Source organism: Rattus norvegicus, chromosome 2, assembly GCF_021556685.1.
Source record: "Rattus norvegicus strain SHRSP/BbbUtx chromosome 2, alternate assembly SHRSP_T2T, whole genome shotgun sequence".
Lineage (NCBI taxonomy): Eukaryota > Metazoa > Chordata > Mammalia > Rodentia > Muridae > Rattus > Rattus norvegicus.
This window is the reverse complement of record NC_141535.1, coordinates 189,496,523-189,518,016: the sequence shown is the minus strand read 5'-3', so window position 1 is coordinate 189,518,016 and position 21,494 is coordinate 189,496,523. Positions and strand designations below refer to the sequence as shown.

At 39.7% G+C, this 21,494-nt stretch overlaps 1 protein-coding gene across 5 annotated transcripts in view; it reads right to left on the bottom strand.

Annotated features, from left to right (window-relative positions):
• Positions 1-21,494, bottom strand: part of Spag17 (sperm associated antigen 17) — a 244,918-nt gene that overhangs the window by 70,355 nt on the left and 153,069 nt on the right. For 4 of the 5 annotated variants that reach the window (XR_015669308.1, XR_015669316.1, XR_015669314.1 and 1 more), the window contains 6 exon segments: positions 20,662-20,791; positions 18,798-18,961; positions 16,564-16,720; positions 9,555-9,766; positions 7,258-7,402; positions 6,005-6,159 (listed from right to left, as the gene is read on the bottom strand). Coding sequence is in view for 2 of the 5 variants with exons in the window: in NM_001447409.1 (NP_001434338.1) it covers positions 6,005-6,159; positions 7,258-7,402; positions 9,555-9,766; positions 16,564-16,720; positions 18,798-18,961; positions 20,662-20,791 (963 nt within the window). In the remaining 3 variants the exon portion in view is untranslated. 5 annotated transcript variants of the gene reach the window in all.

The following is a 21,494-nucleotide window of genomic DNA, read 5'->3' as shown; positions in this document are numbered from 1 at the left end:
AAGGAAAACATTCAATTGGAGCTGGCTTACAGTTTCTTTGTTTATTTATTTTAATTCATTTATTTACTGAATATTTTTTATTTACATTTCAAATGTTACTCCCTTTCCTGATTTCCCATCCATAAGCCCTCGAACCCATCCCCATCCTCCGGCTTCTGTAAGAGTGTTCCCCTCCCCAACCACTCCCCTTCCCACCTCCCTGCCCTGACATTCCCCTACCCTGTGGGGTCCAGCCTTGGCAGGACCATGGGCTCATCCTCCCACTGGTGCCCAACAAGGCCATCCTGTGCTACATATGCAGCTGGAGCCATGGATCTGTCCATGTGTACTCTTTGGGTAGTGGTTTAGTCCCTGGGAGCTCTGGTTGATATTGTTGTTCTTACGGGGTTGCAAACCCCTTCAGCTCCTTCAATCCTTTCGCTAACTCTTCCAATGGGGACCCAGATCTCAGTTCAATGTTGGCTGCTAGCACTCACTTCTGTATTTGTCACACTCTGGCTGAGCCTCTCAGGAGACAGCTATATCAGGCTCCTGTCAGCATGCACTTCTTGGCTTCATCAATATTGTCTAGGTTTGGTGGCTGTATATATGTGGGCTGGATCCCCAGGTAGGGCAGGCTCTGAATGGCCTTTCCTTCACTCTCTGCTCCACACTTTGTCTCTATATCTCCTCCTATGAATATTTTTGTTCCCCCTTTTAAGAAGGACTGAAGCATCTGCACTTTAGTCATCATTTTTCTTGAGCTTCATGTGGTTTGTGGATTGTATCTTGGTTATTTCGAGCTTTGGGGCTATTTTTTTTTTGTGATTTGTTTACTTCACCCAGGATGATATTTTCTAGTTCCATCCATTTGCCTATGAATTTCATGAAGTAACTGTTTTTGATAGCTGAATAGTAAGTACTCCATTGCGTAGACAGATGTATCCCATTTTCTGTATCCATTCCTCTGTTGAAGGGCATCTGGGTTCTTTCCAGCTTCTGGCTATTATAAATAAGGCTGCTATGAACATAGTGGAGCATGTGCCTTTGTTATATGTTGGGGCATCTTTTGGGTATATGCCCAAGAGAGGTATAGCTGGGTCCTCAGGTAGTTCAATGTCCAATTTTCTGAGGAACCTCCAGACTGATTTCCAGAATGGTTGTACCAGCTTGCAATCCCACCAACAATGGAAGAGTGTTCCTCTTTCTGCATATCCTTACCAGCATTTGCTGTCACCTGAGTTTTTGATCTTAGCTATTCTGACTGGTGTGAGGTGAAATCTCAGGGTTGTTTTGATTTGCATTTCCCTTATGACTAAGGATCTTAAACACTTCTTTAGGTGCTTCTCAGCCATTCAATATTCCTCAGCTGAGAATTCTGTTTAGCTCTGTACCTCATTTTTTAATAGGGTTATTTGGCTCTCTGGAGTCTAACTTCTTGAGTTCTTTGTATATATTAGATATTAGCCCCCCTATCAGATGTAGGATTGGTAAAGATCTTTACCCAATATGTTGGTTGCCATTTTGTCCTAATGACAGTGTCCTTTGCCTTACAGAAGCTTTGTAGTTTTATGAGGTTCCATTTGTTGATTCTTGATCTTAGAGCATAAGCCATTGGTGTTTTGTTCAGGAAATTTTTCCCAGTGCCCATGTGTTCAAAGCTCTTCCCCACTTTTAGTTCTATTATTTTGAGTGCATCTGGTTTTCTGTGGAGGGCCTTGATCCACTTGGACTTAAGCTTTGTACAGGGTAATAAGAATGGGTCAATTTGCATTCTTCCACATGCTGACCTCCAGTTGAACCAGCACCATTTGTTGAAAATGCTATCTTTTCTCAACTGGATGGTTTTAGCTCTTTTGTCAAAGACAAAAATGCCAATAGGTGTGTGGGTTCATTTCTGGCTCCTCAATTTTATTGATCCACCTGTCTGTCTCTGTACCAATACCACACCGTTTTTATGACTATTGCTCTGTAATACTGCTTGAGGTCCTGGATGGTGATTCCCCCAGAAGTTCTTTTATTGTTGAGGATAGTTTTCACTATCCCGGGTTTTTTTGTTATTCCAAATGAATTTTCAAATTGCTCTAACTCTATGAAGAATTGAGTTGGAAGTTTTATGGGGATTACATTGAATCTGTAGATTGCTTTTGGCAAAATGGCCATTTTTACTATATTAATCCTGCCAATCCATGAGCATGCGAGATCTTTCCGCCTACTGAGATCTTCAATTTCTTTTTTCGGAGAATTGAAGTTCTTGTCATACAGATCTTTCACTTGCTTGGTTAGAGTCACACCTAGGTATTTTATGTTATTTGTGACTATTGTGATGGGTGCCATTCCCTAGTTTCTTACTTAGCCTGTTTATCCTTTGAGTAGAGGAAGGCTACTGATTTGAGTTAACTTTATACCCAGCCACTTTGCTGAAATTGTTTATCAGGTTTAGTAGTTCTCTGGTGGAATTTTTGGGGTCGCTAAAGTATACTTTCATATCATTCGCAAATAGTGATATTTTGATTTCTTCCTTTCCAATTCGTATCCCTTTGACTTCCTTTTGTAGTCTGATTGCTCTGGCTAGAACTTCAAGAACTATATTGAATAAGTAGGAAGAGAGTGGGCAGCCTTGTCTAGTCCCTGATTTTAGTGGGATTGCTTCAAGTTTCTCTCCATTTACTTTGATGTTGGTTACTGGTTTGCTATATTTTGCTTTTACTATGTTTAGGTATGGGTCTTGAATTCCTGATTTTTCCAAGACTTTTACAATGATGGGGTTTTGAATTTTGTCAAATGCTTCCATAGCATCTAATGAAATGATCATGCTGTATTTTTTTCTTTGAGTTTATTTTCATAGGATTACCTTAATGAATTTCCATATATTGAACCATCCCTTCATCCCTGGGATGAAGCCTACTTGATCATGATGGACAATCGTTTTGATGTGCTCTTGGATTCAGTTTGCAAGAATTTTATTGAGTATTTTTGCATCAATATTCATAAGGGAAATTGGTCTGAAGTTCTCTTTCCTTGTTCAGTCTTTGTGTGGTTTAGGTATAAGAGTAATTGTGGCTTCATAGAAGGAATTCGGTAGTGATCCATCTGTTTCAATTTTGTGGAATAGTTTGGATAATATTGGTATGAGGTCTTCTATGAAGGTCTGATAGAATTGTGCACTGAACCCGTCTGGTTCTGGGCTTTTTTTGGTTGGGAGACTTTTAATAACTGCTTCTATTTCTTTAGAATTATGGGACTGTTTAGATGGTTTATCTGATCCGAATTTAACTTTGGTACCTGGTATCTGTATAGAAAACTGTCCATTTTATCCAGATTTTCAAGTTTTGTTGAATATAGGCTTTTGTAGTAGGATCTGATGATTTTTTTTATTTCCCTCAGATTCTGTTGTTTTGTCTCCCATTTCATTTCTGATTTTGTGAATTTGGATACACTCTCTGTGCTCTCTGGTTAGTCTGGGTAAGAGTTTATTTGTCTTGTTGATTTTCTCAGAGAACCAGTTCTTGGTTTAACTGATTCTTTGTATTGTTCTTTTGTTTTATTTGGTTGATTTCAGCCCTGAGTTTGATTATTTCCTGCCTTCTACTCCTCCTGGGTGTATTTGCTTCTTTTTGTTCTAGAGCTTTTAGGTGTGCTGTCAAGCTGCTGACATACGCTCTTTCCTGTTTCTTTCTGCAGGCACTCAGCGCTATGAGTTTTCCTCTTAGTACTGCTTTCATTGTGTCCCATAAGTTTGGGTATCTTGTGTTTTCATTCTAAAAAGTCTTTCTTTCTTTCTTTCTTCCTTGACCAAGTTATTATTGAGGAGAGCATTATTCAACTTCCATGTGTACGTGGGTTTCTGCTGTTTTTGTTGTTATTTAAGACCAGTTTTAGTTCGTGGTGATCTGATAGGATGCATGGGATTACTTTAATCTTCTTGTATCTGTTGAAGCCTGTTTTGTGACCGATTATACGGTCAATTCTGGAGAAGGTACCATGATGTGCTGAGAAGAAGGTATATTCTTTTGTTTTAGGATGAAATGTTTTATAAATAGCTGTAAGTCCATTTGATTCATAACTTCTATTACTTTCTCTATGTCCCTGTTTAGTTTCTGTTTGCATGATCTGTCCATTGGTGAGAGTGGGGTGTTGAGATCTCCCACTGTTATTGTGTGAGGTGCAATGTGTTGAGCGTTAGGAAGGTTTCTTTTATGAATGTGGCTGCCCTTGCATTTGGAGCATAGATATTCAGGTTGAGAGTTCATCTTGGTGGATTTTTCCTTTGATGAATATGAAGTGTCCTTCCTTTATCTTTTTTGATAACTTTTGGTTGAAAGTCGATTTTATTCAATATTAGAATGGCTACTCCAGCTTTTCTTGATACCATTTGCTCTGAAAATTGTTTTCCAGCCTTTCATTCTGAGGTAGTGTCTGTCTTTTTCACTGAGGTATGTTTCCTATATGCTACAAAATGCTGGGTCTCCTTTACGTATCCAGTCTGTTAGTCTATGTCTTTTTATTGGGGAATTGAGTCTATTGATGTTAAGAGTTATTAAGGAAGAGTGATTGTTGTTTCCTGTTATTTTTGTTGTTAGAGGTGGAATTATGTTTGTGTGGCTCTCTTCATTTGGGTTCATTGCAAGGAGATTACTTTCTTGCTTTTTCTAGAGTGTAGTTTCCATCCTTGTGTTGGAGTTTTCCATCTATTATCCTTTGTAGGGCTGGATTTGTAGAAAAACATTGTGTAAATTTGGTTTTGTCATGGAATTTCTTGGTTTCTCCATCTATGTTAATTGGAAATTATGCTGGATATAGTAGTCTGGGCTGGCCTTTGTGTTCTCTTAGGGTCTGTATGACATCTGTCCAGGATCTTCTGGCTTTCATAGTCTCTGGTGAGAAGTCTGGTGTGATTCTGATAAGTCTGCCTTTATATGTTACTTGACCTCTTTCCCTTACTTCTTTTAATATTCTTTCTTTGTTTTGTGCATTTGGTGTTTTGATTATTATGTGACGGGAGGAGTTTCTTTTTTGGTGCAATCTATTTGGAGTTCTGTAGGCTTCTTGTATGTTTATGGGGTTACAGTTTACAAGTTTAGTTTATTATCATCATGGCAGGAAGTATGGAGGCACACAGGCAGACAGGACAAGCAGTTGAGAATTCTATACCTGGATCTAGAGAATGCAGGAAGCAAACTGCCACACTGGGCATGGTTTAAGCATCTGAAACCTCAAACTCTACCCCTAGTGACACATCTATTTCAACAAGACTGTACCTTCTAATAGTGCTACTCCTCAAGGTCTCATAGGGACCATTTTCATTTAAATCAGCACAGGTGTCATTCTTGATGAACATGCACACTTAAATTTTCTTTCTCTTTTTTCAGCTCTTATTTTGACCCACACCAATTAATACTGGATGGAAAAAGAGAGAAGAATATAATAAACAGGGAAATGGGAATGATAAACTAGTTCTGCCACTGCCACAGTGAAGATAAATTTATCCCATTCTGGTTCTTGGTTCTCTGTCTCTCGTAACGTGGTATGTGATATTTTAGCTCATGTCTCTTCTCTAGCAGGGAAAAATTTTTTGAAGACTAACACCAGCATGTTGTGTTTAATGGGAAGGTCAGGGAGATTGCGAAGGAGTGTGTTGCCAAATTCTTCCTTTACTTTTGAAAGAATGAAGCTTTGCTTCACTTGGGCAAACTGCCCTCCTAGGACCACAGAGAGGAAGATAAGTGTGAATCAGATTACTGAAATGATTCTGCCACCGCAGTGCTCGGTGTGCGGAGCTCCTTGGCCTAATAAAGCTACTAATTTCTCACAACAAGCAAGGTAATATATTAAATAGATAAAGAGATGAATAGGCATGAGAAGTATTTCAGGTGAGTGAGGGAAGCAACATTGAAGTGAGGTGTCATTGTAGAAATTTCTACTGTCCCAGCACAGTGTGACTTGTTACCTTTGGGGCATTTACATGTGTCACTCTCCATTTACCAAGCTGACCCACCTGTATGACCCACCTGGTATGACCCACCTGGTATGATCCCTGTGGCTTTGCAATAATAGATGTTCCGTCCCCAAAAGTGGCACAGCAGCTACTGTCCTCGCAGTTCGTGATAATAGTGGCATAGTGCGAGCTTTCTATCCGCATGCACTTCACCTGTCTAGTGACAGTCCTTGGATCTTCGGCTACAAGTAAAAGGCAAGGTAAGAAGATTGGGTAGGATGCACATAGTGGGCAATCAGCCTCAGCCAATCTGCTGGCCAGGTGGGTTCCTTGTGGAGGAAGACCTGGCTGTGAAGAATTGCACAGGGTTTGAGTGTGGCCTGCAATCCTTGTCAGTATCCTTCAGAATAGTTCTAGAATCTACATTCTGATGTGACTTAGCATGCTGTCTTACTAAGTATGCTGCTAGTATTTGTTTCATTTCAAGAAGTGGAAAATGTTTTTCAAGCTAAAAATTGAAATTCATTAAATATATTCACCAACGACAGTTGATACTTGATCCTATTTGGTCATGTTGTTTCAAAATATGTGTGTGAAGAAAATCTCCATCTAAAGTAAAATAGGCATTTTTGTCTATGCCAGGTTTATTCTTTTCATGCAACTGATTTTATAACTTTATATAAATATGTGTTAAGAATAAACATCATGAGGTTAGTGTACTTTATGTTTACATAAATTATATACTAATCTATCAAATTATATAATTACTGTATCTATCATTTATATACATTAATTTGAAGTCTCTAACAATTTTTATTTTTGAGAGAGTATTTCAATATGTAGTACGAACTGGTTTTGACCTCTTGGTCCTCCTGGGAGCTGGGATAATAGGTCTTTGTTACCAAACTTGAAGTCTCCAGAATATTGTATGTGTGTGTGTGTGTGTGTGTGTGTGTGTGTGTGTGTGTGCATGCATGCATGTGTGAGTGTGCATGTATTTACAGCATCTGTGTTTATATGTAGTATATTTATATACAGTATATTCATATTAAGTATATGTGCTTATTTTACATTAATGTGTGATTATATTTGGTGTATATTCAGTGTATACATGTATGTATGTAGTCTCTTACCATCATAAAATAGTGTTCCTTTTAGTAGTATAGTAATTTTATTTTTCCCTTTTATCATTGATGAACATTTTTATATTTTGCCCTTTGTATCACATGGGTATTCCCTGGCTGGCTCACTTATTTTTATGAATACTTTTGGTGGTGAGCTTTCTACCTGACTCATGCTACAACATTCTTTTTGTTACCATCTTGAAAAATATGACTCACTTGTTTCTTCATCATTTGGGGGAGTAATATGATCTTCATACACTTGGTAAAAGGTTGTGATTCTGGTACCATCGGCATGGTCCACGATCCGGGTCCCGTCCTTCTTCTCAACAATGATCACCTTGTCTTCTCGAGTAGTCATGACCTGAACATGTAAAGCACAGCATTATTATTGGGCTGGATGGTTAGACCCCAGCAAGCTTATTTCTGTGCTTAGTGAATGTGAAGATTTTGTTTTCTACTTGATCTACTACTTTCAGTGACTCCTGAGGTAGATGAGGAAATTTAGACTTTCTAAATTTTAGGAGTGAGGGAATTTAAATTTAGGCTTATAGTAGTTAAGAAAAAAACTGCCGAAGTCACTCAAGTATTAAGTGACAAGGAACATTTCAATATATCAATATCTATCAATATCTATCTATATTTCTATATCTCTATATCTCTATATCTATCTATCTATCTATCTATCTATCTATCTATCTATCTATCTATCTATCTATAATTGGGTCTGGGTCAACAGAGGCCAGTCTGATACAGTCCATTGGATCTGTCTTCTTGGAAACTATTGAGGTGATGTGTCACATTAGGTTACCCTTGTGTTATCCGGCTCTGCAGGATTACCCTGGAACTGCAAGGTGGCCATCAGCACAGTAATGGACACTGAGGAACAGAGAGGCTGCAGCTCCTTTGGACTGAGATAACCCACATGTACACATACTCAGTTGCCTGCTGTGCATGCTGTGTATGTGATTCAACAACCACATAGTGGTAATAGGATCAATGATGGGAATTAACACTTATAACTAATAACTATTAATTTTCATATTAAGGTAAATATTTTACCCCAGGGCTGAATTACAGTTACTTGATGTATCCCAAATAAAAATCCCAACCAAACTAAATACCTCAAAAAACAAACAAACAAACAAACAAACAAAAAACAAAACAAAACAAAAAACAGAAAAACCAGCGTAATGAAGGCTGGTTTTTCTCAAATGATCAGTTACATTGAGTCCTAGGAAGAAAAGACAGATGGCAACTTCAGAGATTGTGAAGTTAGATTCTGCAAACAGCTGATGAAGGGCAGTAGGGAACGTGTAGGTTAGACCATGGAATGTGCCTACAGAGAAGAATGGAAGACATTTGTCATCAGCAGTGTGTGTTTAAAAACCAGAGACAAGGAAACTAGAAAATACTAGTGCCATAGAGTTTCACATACAACATTGAGGGTAACACTAAAGATTAGAATAAGCCCAGTTCTCAGTCACTAACAGTAGATTTGAAATCCCGACCCCACGCCCTTCCTCCAAGTGTGAGTTTTTGAGCAGTCAACTTGCTGAGCTCTGTTTTTTCATCATGTAATAAAAAGTATAGAGTGCTGTGGAGACTTAAGTACACAAAACTCCCAAAGGAAGCCTGGCGTGTGGAAGGTGCGTGGCTCATGGCAGGGTAGTGATTTCATATCATACACAGAACAACTACTTTTAAAATAGCAGTGGTTTACCACTTGCTTTTATGGCCAAATAAAATCCCCTCTATGGCTGCTCACTAATGTTGAGTTTTTAAGTTACTTAATGTGAGTATGATCCTTTGAAAGCATAGATATGAACAAATTTTGACCATTCAGTACAGGGGATCATAAAGGACAAGGACACATAGGCTCTCATTCCTAGAGATGAAACAGATATACAAAAATATTTAACACAAGGAGATAGGTGACTTCAGTCACATCTATGCTTATGTAGTATAAATTATCCATGAGCTAGGCAATATTGCAGTGCACTATAGAGGCTAATGCAGGAGATCAAGCTAGCCTGGCTTATGCAACAAGAGTATCTCAATCATAATAGCAGCAGTAACACCAGCAGTAGCAGCAGCAGCAGCAGCAGCAGCAGCAACAACAACAAATTAATCACTTAAATAAATGAAAGAAAAAGAACAAAAATTCATAACCCTGATTTCAAAAATTAGTATTTTGTTCTAACATGATTTCATTTATACACATACAAAACACACACACACACACACACACACACACACTTCAGAAAACAATATGCTTACCACAATACCACACAATGATTTTAGGTGGACCTACTCATCCATCCATCTTCCTACCCACCCACCTACCTACTTACCTATCTACCTACCTACCTACCTACCTACCTACCTACCTACCTTCCCACCAACCCACCCACCTACTGCCTAACATTTGAAAGTTAAGATTTTGCACACATTCTTCTACATGTTTCAGGACTCTAATGGTTTAGATGTTTGTGATGTGCACCAGTTTGTCATACCGTTCCATTGATGGGATCTGTAGCCTGGAAGAATAAAAATGGTTTCAAGTTGGTGATTTTCTCTAGGCCTTTGGTGCCGATCCTCCTTCCATCAGGCGTTGTTGTAAACCAGGTGCCAGTGTGGGACTCCATAGGAGTTGGAACCACTTCTGGGAGAGTATCATGGGCTTCGCTCTTACTTGCCGTTGATGTTTGATTTTTGTGACCTTTTCCTGTGGATGTTCATGGGCAATTAGACAGTGCAATGTAGCTATAACACTTTTATAGATTGCTCGTTAAGTACTGACACAGTATAAACTTCCTTAGACACTTATATTACCCAAAGCAATAGTTACCAATTATATTACTTCTTAACAGGGAAAATTGGGGAATTAATAGGTCAGTTTGGGGGCTGAACCTTAGCTGAATTGCCATTACCTTCCTCTAGGCATATAGACCTATGTACAGCTCACTGTCTGGTGAACGGAAGCCATTTTGTTTATTTCTCAACAGTTTAATCTTCCTTATTTGTTTGTGAATCTCAGATTGTGTGGTGTATATTCCACTTTTGGGTGTGTCACTCTTCTCTGGCATATGAAATCTATCTACTACCTCCTTTGAAATGTTTAATCTCCTCTATTTTGTCCATTCTGAATCTAGAGGCCCTAACCAGCCAAGCAAATCCTGGCCTTTCATCAGCAGAAGTGACTTTGTACAGTTGAACACCACATCGACAACCATCAGATGTATGTTCCTATTTCCATCTTTTTCAACATCTGGGGGGCACATGTGTAGAGCACCAGGCCTTACTGACGAGGTAAACTCAGAAACTAATTATGAGCAGAAAGTAAAGGATTGTTAATTCTGAAAAGAGTCTCTAGATTGAGAGCACAAAATATTCATGTGTCAGACTGCAAATCTCAGTCCAATGCACAAGGACTCAAAAAATGGGCAGAACTGAAGAAAAGACATGCAGTGAGTTCGGCCCTCCAGTTATCCCAGGATTTGTTTGTGACTTGTTAGCACTTCTAGAAGAGCATCAGGGTGGAGCATGGTGCCAGATGTACAACATGTATAGATCCCCACAAGAGGGAGCAAATATTTGGCATCGTGTTATTTTCTTCTCTTCTTTACTTTCCTCTCTTCCCCTGTCTTGTTCTCTCTTGTTTTTTCATCAACAGGGATGGAAAACTCATGCCAACATGAGGATCCTAGAAAGATAATGGAGTCAGGGTAGAGGCTATGGGGGGCAGCACGGTATGTGCAGGCATCAATGAGCAATCTTTTAGTCAGGGAATACATTTTTTTATCAAGAGAAGAGGCTAGAGAGGGAGGCATGGGTCCAGTAAAGTGTATTTTTATGGCCTGTTATAGATCTTAGGATCTCCTACAGGAAACATTTAAGGGGGACAGTGGAGTGCTCAAAAGATGAGTTGGGTGTTTTTGGCAGGAATACGGGAAATTAGTCATAAAGAAAGTATGAGCCATAGTTAGGAAATGTTAGTGGAGCAGAGATTACAGACAGCAGAAGATACAGATAAGCACAATGTTGGTGCCAGTAGAGTTGGGAGAATATAGGTGTGAAAGGATGAGAGGTGGAAGAACACAAAGAGAGGGTCATATCCGTGTTCTGAATGCTGAAGTAACTACTATCTTCCTTTATTATGGGCACAAAGAGATAAAGTGAAGAAGACGGGGCAGAGATCAGACACAGGAGCAGGCACAGCTCGTGTTCCATTTCCAGCAACATCGCCAACTAGTCACCAAGAGTTCCACAGAAAATAACAAAAAGGTGCCAGTAAATTTTTGTTAGTTGGAAGTATCTCTTAAGTAATACCTGAATGATAGAGTCAGCGCGAGCCAAGGCCTGAGTAGAGGCAGGGACACAGGAAGTAAGCTTGTCCTGGACACAGCTTTGCTCTGAGGTGGTCCTCTCAAACTGGGCTAACAAAGGACTAAGGAAGTAACAAAATTCAGAACCTAGCCAAGATGACTCAAGGAGTTAAATGTGAAAGACCCCCAGAAGCTTGAGATTATGAAGAGCTGTTCTCAGAAAGTGTCAACTACTCGCAAAATAAACGCAGCCTTTCTGCTGCTATAACCCAGCCCCACAGGGTAAGTGTTCAGTGCTCAATCTGGGGCTGAGCAGAGAAAGAGGAAATGTTTGTGGTATATGACCACAAGCAGCACTCCTGTGAGTCTTCACGTGAGAATGACCATTGCCTAGGTGACAATCCAAACCTCCCTCAGAATAATCGTTTGATATTAGCGTTAATATCAGATCCATGATATTTTCCTTCCTGAAACAGAACTGTTTTTAAAGCAGTGCATCTGTATTTGCATTGGTCCAAAGCATTTAGAGTTAAAGCCATGAGAAATAAAAATTATCATGCAATAGTCAAAAAGCACCAAGACACAAGTATTTCAGAGGGGAGTCAGAGGCACCAACTGAATAGAGTCTGCAGGGCGAGATTTCTGGTGCGTAGGGGCCAATAAGTGCGAGCAAGGAGGAGGCAGGTTACCTCGTACCTCTGAGAAGCAGCAGGGGCTACAGCAATAGCCTGCATTATTTGGAAAATCTGACCAAGAACTCCAATAGAGGTTTCTCATGCCTGCTCCTGGGGCTTTGTTAGATAATAGAATGCTCTTGTGGGGAGCGTTGTCATACCAAGTGGCATAATTTCATAAAAATAAATCATATAATTTGGGGTAAATATAAAGTAATATGATTCCTTGAGGCCCTATCAAGCATCCTTGATATTATTCATCTGTTCTCTCTCCCTCCTCTCCCCTCTGTACGGATCTCCTTGTCCACTCACCAATGAGCCCTCCTCCCCGTTTTTCTCATTTTCCTCTTTACATCGGCTGTATCTGCTATTTACTTTCTAGTTTTCCTCTTCTCCCCTGGTCCCTTCTTCACTTTCCTGGTTTCTGGTACTCTAGGATGAGTACCCACAGCTGAAGACTTGGAGCTACAGAAAAGAGAGTTTGTTTTTCTGTGACTGGGTTATCTTACTCACTGTTTTCTAGCTCCATCCGTTTCCCTGTACATTTTGTACAGGTAGGTTCCTACCTACTTCTTAAGATACGGTACACTTCAGATACAGGACTTGGAAGATTTGAGATGGATATAACCCAGAAGCTTCCTTCCTGTGCTCTCGCTTACACATCACCAGAAAGTATTACACAATCTGCCAACGGAGGGAAGTAGTCAATAGTCCTGTCTATCTATAATGCCCATGAACTACAACAATGACCAACATGGCCAGTGATACTAAAGGTGCAACAATGTCACTCACATCTTGGTGATAACCAACAGCTGTGTCACTGGGCTTAAGTTTCACTCAATAGGAGGAAACTCATGCTTGGTACTTGGAACCTAGCCAGTTACCAGGGACTAGTGAAGTCATGGATCTTAAAGGACCCTTACTACCACCACTTTACTAGACCAACATAAAACTTATTGTTATACCCACAGATAAGTGTGGCTTTCACCCAACACCAAAGAAGCTTCTCTTTATAGCAAAGAGGCCATTACAGAAAACCACCACAGGTCATAACACAGTGATCAGTAGGTTGTGGGGAATCTAGCCGCAATGTATACATCTACAACACAACTCATGCACTTACAGTATAGAAAACATTGTCAAGGAGAAGGTAGCAAGACTTTAAGATACAGAAAACAGAAAAGTCTGCTACATCTGGATTTTGTCTCCAAGAAAAGACAAGTATTGCACTCATGATACCTCATCCATATGGCTGTCTGAACAGGAGATGAACAATGATACTAGCAATCGAAAAAATAACTTGGAGTCCCTACCCCTAGACAAAGAACTACAGACAACTACTGATTACTGTGTGAGGGAAAACAGTCTCTTCGAAGGCTATAAACACTCTTGCTGGCATTTCAATAAAAACTGGTCGGCTCTGAAATCATGTACGGATCATATACATGTTATCCATAGTAAATGGACTCATGGCTGTATGTACATACTTGTGCACTTACATATATATGTATCAACAGTAATCAAAGGACTAGACACCATCAATTTGAGAGGAATGTGGGGGAACAAAGGGTTGAAAGGAGGGTTGGAAAGGGAAGTGATGTAATTATATTTCAATTTAAAAAATTCAATAAAAAACTGAGAAGGCAGGTTGGAAATAAGGAAAAATTTATGGGAAAAATGTAACCAATTATTTAAACCAATTTATATGAGGTTTAAATATGAAACCAATTTAAACCAATTAATATGAGGTTTTAATGGAAAATACTGTGTTCTTTAGAGGAGAGCTCAAAGATAGACTTGAACCAATTATTTAGACTGAAGCTGAGTCTTCTGATCCTCAATACTTAGAAGTAATAGAAAAGGGGTCAAAGACCCCTAATATGTTTTATGATTACAAAAAGAGGAAAAAGAAGTGGATGAAAGTAATATTTGAAGAGATAATTATCGAGACATTTTCAGCATCAGTGAGATACACTTGTCTACTGGTTAAATGACTAACGTACTTGTATAAGTAAACGATGCCTATACACAGTCTAACTGTATTGAAACTATTATAAACAATGTGGAATGATCTAAGGACAAATGATATTAAAGCAGTAGGAATGAGACTAACAGCCACCCTTAAAACATGAGATCACTGTCAATGTGCATCAGTCTAGAATTGCACACTCAGTGAAATTGCCATTTTAGGATAAGGACAATATAAGGAGATTTTTGGGAAATGTCAGCTCCTCAGTGAATTAATTAAAATCTCTCAAAGGAAAACCTTTCAAATTTAGCTCTGACGACACACCCCCTATATGCTGTACACAGAGACATATTTAAACATGTGCTACAAACAGAGGAATATGAGGGTGGAAATGTCATACCCGGGAGGTTACAGTGGTTAGAGACGCAGCAATCTAAGCAAAGAGACATCAGGAGAGGGAAGTCTTACAATTAAAATAAAAAACAACCCTGTAAAACAATGACAGGGTACACTCGCCCCAAAGATAGAATAATTCTAAAGGTGTGTTTACAATTACACTATCAAACTATCTGAAGGAAAATTGGACAGAACCATTAAAGAGACAAATTTACCTTAAACCAAAGGCAAGTAGGAGCACAAGGAGCACAGCACTGAGCAGGCACTGCTCGCCTGTCAGTCAACATAAATACAGCTGAATGAATTGGGGGTGTGGAGACATTGAGAGCAGGCAAGGAGGAAAGGGCTGGGCGTTCTAGCTATGAGGAAGGCTTGTAGCCTGTTCTGTGTTGTCTGTGAAGTAATGACACCTCGTATTTCTAAGCAACTAAAAGGAATTTAAACATAGTTTATGATGCATGAAAACAATATCAAATTCAAATTTCAATGTTCATAAATAGTTTTAACTGGGACACAGCATATTTGAGGCTTACTGAATTGTGCATTATCAAAAAGTACTCCACGCTCCAGCAGAACTGCTGAGTCCCAGTGACAGAGAACACATGGCCTGCCGAGTCTATAAGATTTACCACCTTGCCCTTTACAGAAAAGGTTGCTGACCTCAGGTACATCTGGGAAACACAACTAACAGGTTTCATGCAGTAAATAGAAAGAGAGCACTGTACGGAAGAACTACGAGATATGCGAGGTTTTCAAGCATGGGTTTGAATTATTGATCACGCATAAGGTTATAAATTGTATTTCAGCAATTAAGAACCAGCGATTAACATAAACTAGGAACATGATAGAGACTTGGAAATGAATGTAGAAGGAGATTTAAAGAATTTGAAAAACTTGAAAAATTGTTATGCTGGAAGAGATAGTGTTAAAATTAAAATATAATTCCTGTGGAGGCTCCTATGAACTAAACTCACTAAACACCTGACCATTCAATGTCACAATTAATCAAATAGTAAAAAGATTTACTAACCAAACTGAGTGAAACTTAGAGAATAATATTTAGTATTGTCATGGGTGTGGGAAAGCATCCTTTCTCATAGTGTGCTAGTGAGGGGCAGGTATAAACAGAAATCTTCAGGGCAGCAATCTTTGATTTCAATTATTGCAGATGCTACTGACTGCTACCTAATACTCCCTATACTCCACAAGTCAGACTAAAAAGAGGCACAAAATATTGTCTCTGTGCTTTTTTTTTTAATCTTTAATAACTTGAGTATTTCTTATTTACATTTCGATTCGGAAACCCTTCCTGGTTTCCAGGCCAACATCCCCCTAATCTCTCCCTCTCCCCTTCTATATGAGCTTCCCCTCCCCATCCTCCCCCAATTAACACCCTCCCCCCAGCAATCACGTTCACTGGGGGTTCAGTCTTGGCAGGACCCAGGGCTTCCCCTTCCACTGGTGATCTTACTAGGATATTCATTGCTACCTATGAGGTCAGAGTCCAGGGTCAGTCCATATATAGTCTTTGGTTAGTGGCTTAGTCCCTGGAAGCTCTGGTTGGTTGGTATTGTTGTACATATGGGGTCTCGAGCCCCTTCAAGCTCTTCCAGACCTTTCTCTGATTCCTTCAACGGGGGTCTGTGTTTTGGCAGCACTGAACCCCAGGCAGGTGTAGCCCATGAGATGCAAATGGAGGAAGGTTAGGGTTGGGGTCAGGAGTCTCCTGAGAACACTCTTGAATGCATTTTTTCCCTTTCTGCTTTGGAAGTTGCTAAATCGAAGCCTTTGGGTGCTTCTGAGGGGCCCTATTCAAGTCGAAGGGAAAATTAACAGCATCCCAGGGGTGCTGACTCAGAATCTTTGTGTTACTCAGTTAACAACCCCTAAAACACTACCCAGGCAGTGTAACTAATGTGCAGGAGGGCACATCTACAGGGAAACTGCTCATTATGCATGGGAAAGGGGGCATCATTTACTCCACAAAGGGGAAGAAGGCAATTCATGAAGTAGGAAGCAAGCCTGTGCTGGCAAAGAGAATTAGCATAGACTTATGAATAGGTATACATTTAATAAAATGAGCGTCATCATAATATGGAACACCTGTGAGGCATTTGAAACCTGTAAGTCCTGCAAGTTAAAATATTTAGCTGGTTACCTTTCTTGGTGATGATCTCAGAAGGTGCTGTTTCGGATTTATGCTGAGAAGTGTTGTCTGCCACATCTCCATTGTGGGGGCTTGCAGACGTCTCAGGAGATGCATGAACAGGACCTGAGTCAGGACTGCTGCTCACAGCACCATCTGCAAAAAGAATCTGAAGGGAAATCAAGGTCTCAGAATTCTCAGAAGTCAAGAGGAGGCTGGTCCTCAAAGAGTGCTATGCCCAACATTTTGGGGCTCGAAATAATCTACAGCAGGAAGGCTGAAGACAGACCTCCATGTGTGGTACCAGAACGTGCCATTAGACAGTTGATTTGCACCTACCTACAGCAATAACTATGATTTCATATTTTCTACCCACATCTGTCCTGTTTCGCACCCTTTGTTGGATTAATGTATTTTTTCTATTCTTCATTCTTATTTTATATAATTTGAAAATCATATAGATGAGAATTCTCCAACAGGTACGATTTCAAATATATTATATTTTTAATGTCTGACTTCTGTTACCATCTACCTACAGGGGATGCCATCGCTAGGTATAGATACCCTATGGGTACCTGTACGCACAGCCTCTCAGGGAGTGTGATAAGTAAGTCACCTGCCCTTGTGACTCTGACCTGATTCTTCCTGGCCTCTTCAGGAGTTTTGCAGGCCACCTGTGGAGTCCCAGGTAGCAAGACAACACTTAGTGATAAATTAGCATCAACCCAGAGTGGTACTTGGTGGCCAGGATGAGTTGGAAGTATGTTTTACATGTCATTGTCTAAACTACACTCTCCACTCATTCTCATTGGTTTCTTCCAGGAATGTTAGTGCATGTGTCGCATTTCCACACCTCTTAGCTCCTTTCCCTCTTATAAGTCATCCCTCCTACCACTTGGCTTTTCACAACTATTTTTAAAATTTTAAGAACTTTTGTATTTTTCCACAGCAGTTTTATACTTATTTTAAAATTTCATTCTATCTTTCCATCCATCCATCCATCCATCTATCTGCTTCTCTGTCTCTGTCTGTCTGTCTGTCTCTCTATGTGTATCAAGGCAGATATATGAAGATCAGATATCAACCCCCCCTCTCTCTGTGTGTGTATCAAGGCAGATATATGAAGATCAGATATCAACTTTCCTCTCTCTCTCTCTCTCTCTCTCTCTCTCTCTCTCTCTCTCTCTCTGTGTGTGTGTGTGTGTGTGTGTATCAAGGCAGATATATGAAGATCAGATATCAACTTTCCTCTCTCTCTCTCTCTCTCTCTCTCTCTCTCTCTGTACATATGAATGTGTACATATCATGGTAGATATATGAAGATCAGATGTCAACTTTCCAGTCTCTTTCCTCCTTCCACCATGTGTGTTTTAGAGATCAAACTCACTAATTAGACTCTGTAGTCAGGCAAGTGCCCGGACCTACTGAGCTATTTCACTGTTCCCAGGGCAGCTAAATTTTTCTTAAAATTAGATTGTTAACTTGAGTCTCTGGCTATATTATTTCTACTCATTTAAAAATTTATGTTCAAGTATATACTTTCAGGTGATTTAACAATACTGAATCTGTTGTTTATTTTCTTAAATACATGGTCTTATAATTGCTCATGGCTCTTGGTAGTATACGGCCTGCTTATTGAAGCCCTTCCCTCTGATCATTTTTGAAGGTGGGCCAAGGTATGGGGGGTTTTATATGGCTTCTGATTTTTAAGTCTCTACAAAATGAGCTTATCTGCAGAACTGCCCTGATTTTCAATTCCTAGAGGTACACCTTTCTATAAAATATCCCCCCTAATTTTGGAGTTTTTTCTCTTGTACATATTTTAAACTTTGTCCTTATTTCTCTATCAGTCTGAACCTACTTTCCTTGAATTTTCTAGAAATTCTTTAAGTACTTCTTATATGGTGGCATATTCTGTTGTTTTCTAGCACTGTTGGGGATTTAGTACTCAAGAGTTTTCCCTCCTTGTGTTTTAAGGTGAGTTGAGGGAAAAAGAGGAAGACTTATCAAGTCTCAACCTTAGATCATATAGAAAGAACACCATCTATATTATATGCACTCTGGCTTTAACAGACAGCATAACCACACTACATTGCCTCTAACTGCACTCCTTTACACGTGTCACTTTGATGTACCCTGGTGGTTTGTGCATGTCTCCTCCGTGCAGTAGCCTTACTCCTTATTCAAGGTCCAGCTGTCTTTTACTTCACTGTGAGGGAGGTTATTTAAATACTGTAGTCTTTAACCTGTGTGGATCCATCCAGCATATACTTGATAACGGTGCCCTGGCTGGTGACAACTCTTGATGCCTCCTGCTCTGTGGGTGGCATCACTGCTTTATAGAATTCATAGTGCTTCAACCTCTGGGGGTAGCTCTGGCGGATCATGAGGTTCCAGGTAGATTCTTCATCTACAACAGGGTGATATTAAAAAACAAAAGAGAATAAAGTTATTGGTAAGGTGGTGCTATGGGGCTTGGATTTTATCTTCTTTTTTGTTTTGTTTTGTTTTGTTTTTATTCTTTTTGTCTGTGTTTGAGAACTAGGGAAGTTTCCTTCCGTTCAAGACTGATGGCCTAGCAAACTGGGTCTTTGATGACCCTTTCCACTCAAATGTAGTGAGTGAGGGCATTTCAATAACATAACAAACAGTAACCCTTCCTAGAACATATGCATACTTTTAGAGTCCAGAACAAGTCAAGGCCAATTGATTTGGGAGTAGAATTTCAGTGTCTTAGTGACTTTATTTTCTCTCTTGACATGCCATTCTGAGTAAGTTCTTGCTCCTTGGAAGACAATGCTCTGGTATCCCCTGCTTGCTTAGAGTTTTAGGGAGTCTTGATTCAAATCTTCTCTAACTTACTCATCATCCTTCAAAATTAGCACAAACCCTCCATCTCTAACCACAGGCAGGTAACTCTCGTGGTCTGCTACTCCCTGGTAATCAAGAACAAAAGCACTCAATAAATACCTTCTAAAAGCAAAGTAATATGGGATGGCTTTTCAATTTGATGCAATACCATTTGTCAGTTTTATTTCTTGAGCAACAGCCAAGGCAATGACAAGCAGAATTAAGAGACAATCTACAGGAGGGGGGTGTCTTTGTCATTGTTTACCTAACAGAGGCTCAATATTCAGATATATAGAAATAGCTAAAGGAGCAAATAGTACAACCAAATAGGCAAGTAAGCTGAGTAGATACTTTCTAAATGAAGAAAACACAATGGCCAATCAAAATGTGACAAAAACAAAAACAAAAAACAAAACTCCATAACATCCTTGGCCACCAGAAAAGTGCAAATAGAAACTACACCCAGCTTCCACCTTACCCCAACCAGATGGCTATCATCAAGAAAATGAAAAACAACACCATTAGATACGGGGGAAAAGAACCATTATTCGCTGCTGAATGGACTCTAGTTCAATCTCAGATACAGCTTTCTCTCTCTCTCTCTCTCTCTCTCTCTCTCTCTCTCTCTCTCTCTCTCTCTCACACACACACACACACACACACACACACACACACCAGGCTAACTAAAAAGGTCTTTTTGTGCCTATTTATTCATCAGAATAAGTAAGAAGTCATGCTTAGAAGAAACAGAAGTAACAGACTATGTGACATTATGGGATTGAAAGAGTGTTTAATGTGCATCTTGGTCTTCACATTCTCACTGCTCCTTGTTTAGACCAGTGAGCAAAGTGCTGTACTCATGGCCCTCTGCAGAGGCAGGAGAAATGCAGAGCCATTAAGAAAGCTTAATTTATCATCACTAGATCAAGAATGACTTCCCAACGGTGTCTTTTACTAGTCAAGTGACCTTGAGCACATTGCTGCACCTCCAGAAGTCTCAGCATCTGTATTTTATAAGATGGAATTATCAGTGCCAATTCTTGTAGGATTTGTGTTTTTACATGCATGATAGGACTTTGACAGTGGTTCATCACAGCAAGCGCTTGAAAATGGTCATTACTGTTCTGACCATTACTTGAAAATTACCCATTGCTCATTATCAACAAGGACAACCAGTAAGAAAAGACCCACTTTCAATGGTGGGATTTTCTGTGTTGGTTTTTGATCCATGATTCCCTGTGCATTCTAGTTAACACTCACCTGTAGATTCTTGCCCAATGAAGGTAAGCAGGAGCCCATTGGGGCAAGATACATTTAGGTTTTGGAAGGTGGGCACATAAGGTGTTTCCTGTATAACAATCTCTGGTTCTACTTCTTCCTGTGAGTGATTCTGTGCAAAAATAAATGCTGGTCATTCTCTAAATGAGACATTTATTTCAATCAAGCAAGGATTTGTCAAACATTACAACTTGTGAGTAAGTAGACTCTGCAGAAGATTCTAAAAGGATTCAAGAATCCTCACTGTTGTTGATCTTATACTTGCTGATTGGTACACAAACACGTGACAAGACATAGTATCAAATAAAACCTTTTCTCTGAGAGAAGGTGGCAAAGTTAACAGAGGTCACTGTGAGTGTATTTGTTGAGCAAATGGACTGAATTGGAATTTGAATTGTAGCGCTAGTTAGATGGATGGGACGTGGGCAACGCTATGGTGTAGATGTTGGTTCCCCCACCCCCAAACTCAGATGGTGGAGCTTGATACCCAACATGATGGTATTCAGTAGGCCTTTGGGGGAACTGAGAATGCTGAGGGTTTGGCTTTTATGATTATGATTCAGGCCTTAATAAAAGGTGTCAAATGAAAAGAGTTTATTCTTCCTGTGACACAATGGAACACAAAAGGTTCTGTCTACATAAACTTGCTCACATGAGACAGATACCCAGCACCTGCTCTTGGACTTTCCAACCTCAACTTGACCAATTGACTTTTGTTGTTTATGACTCATATACTCTAAGATATTTTGTGATAGTAGTTAAAAGAAATTAAAGCAGTGTTGGGGAAACCAGCAACCCTATCGATGTGTGTGTGT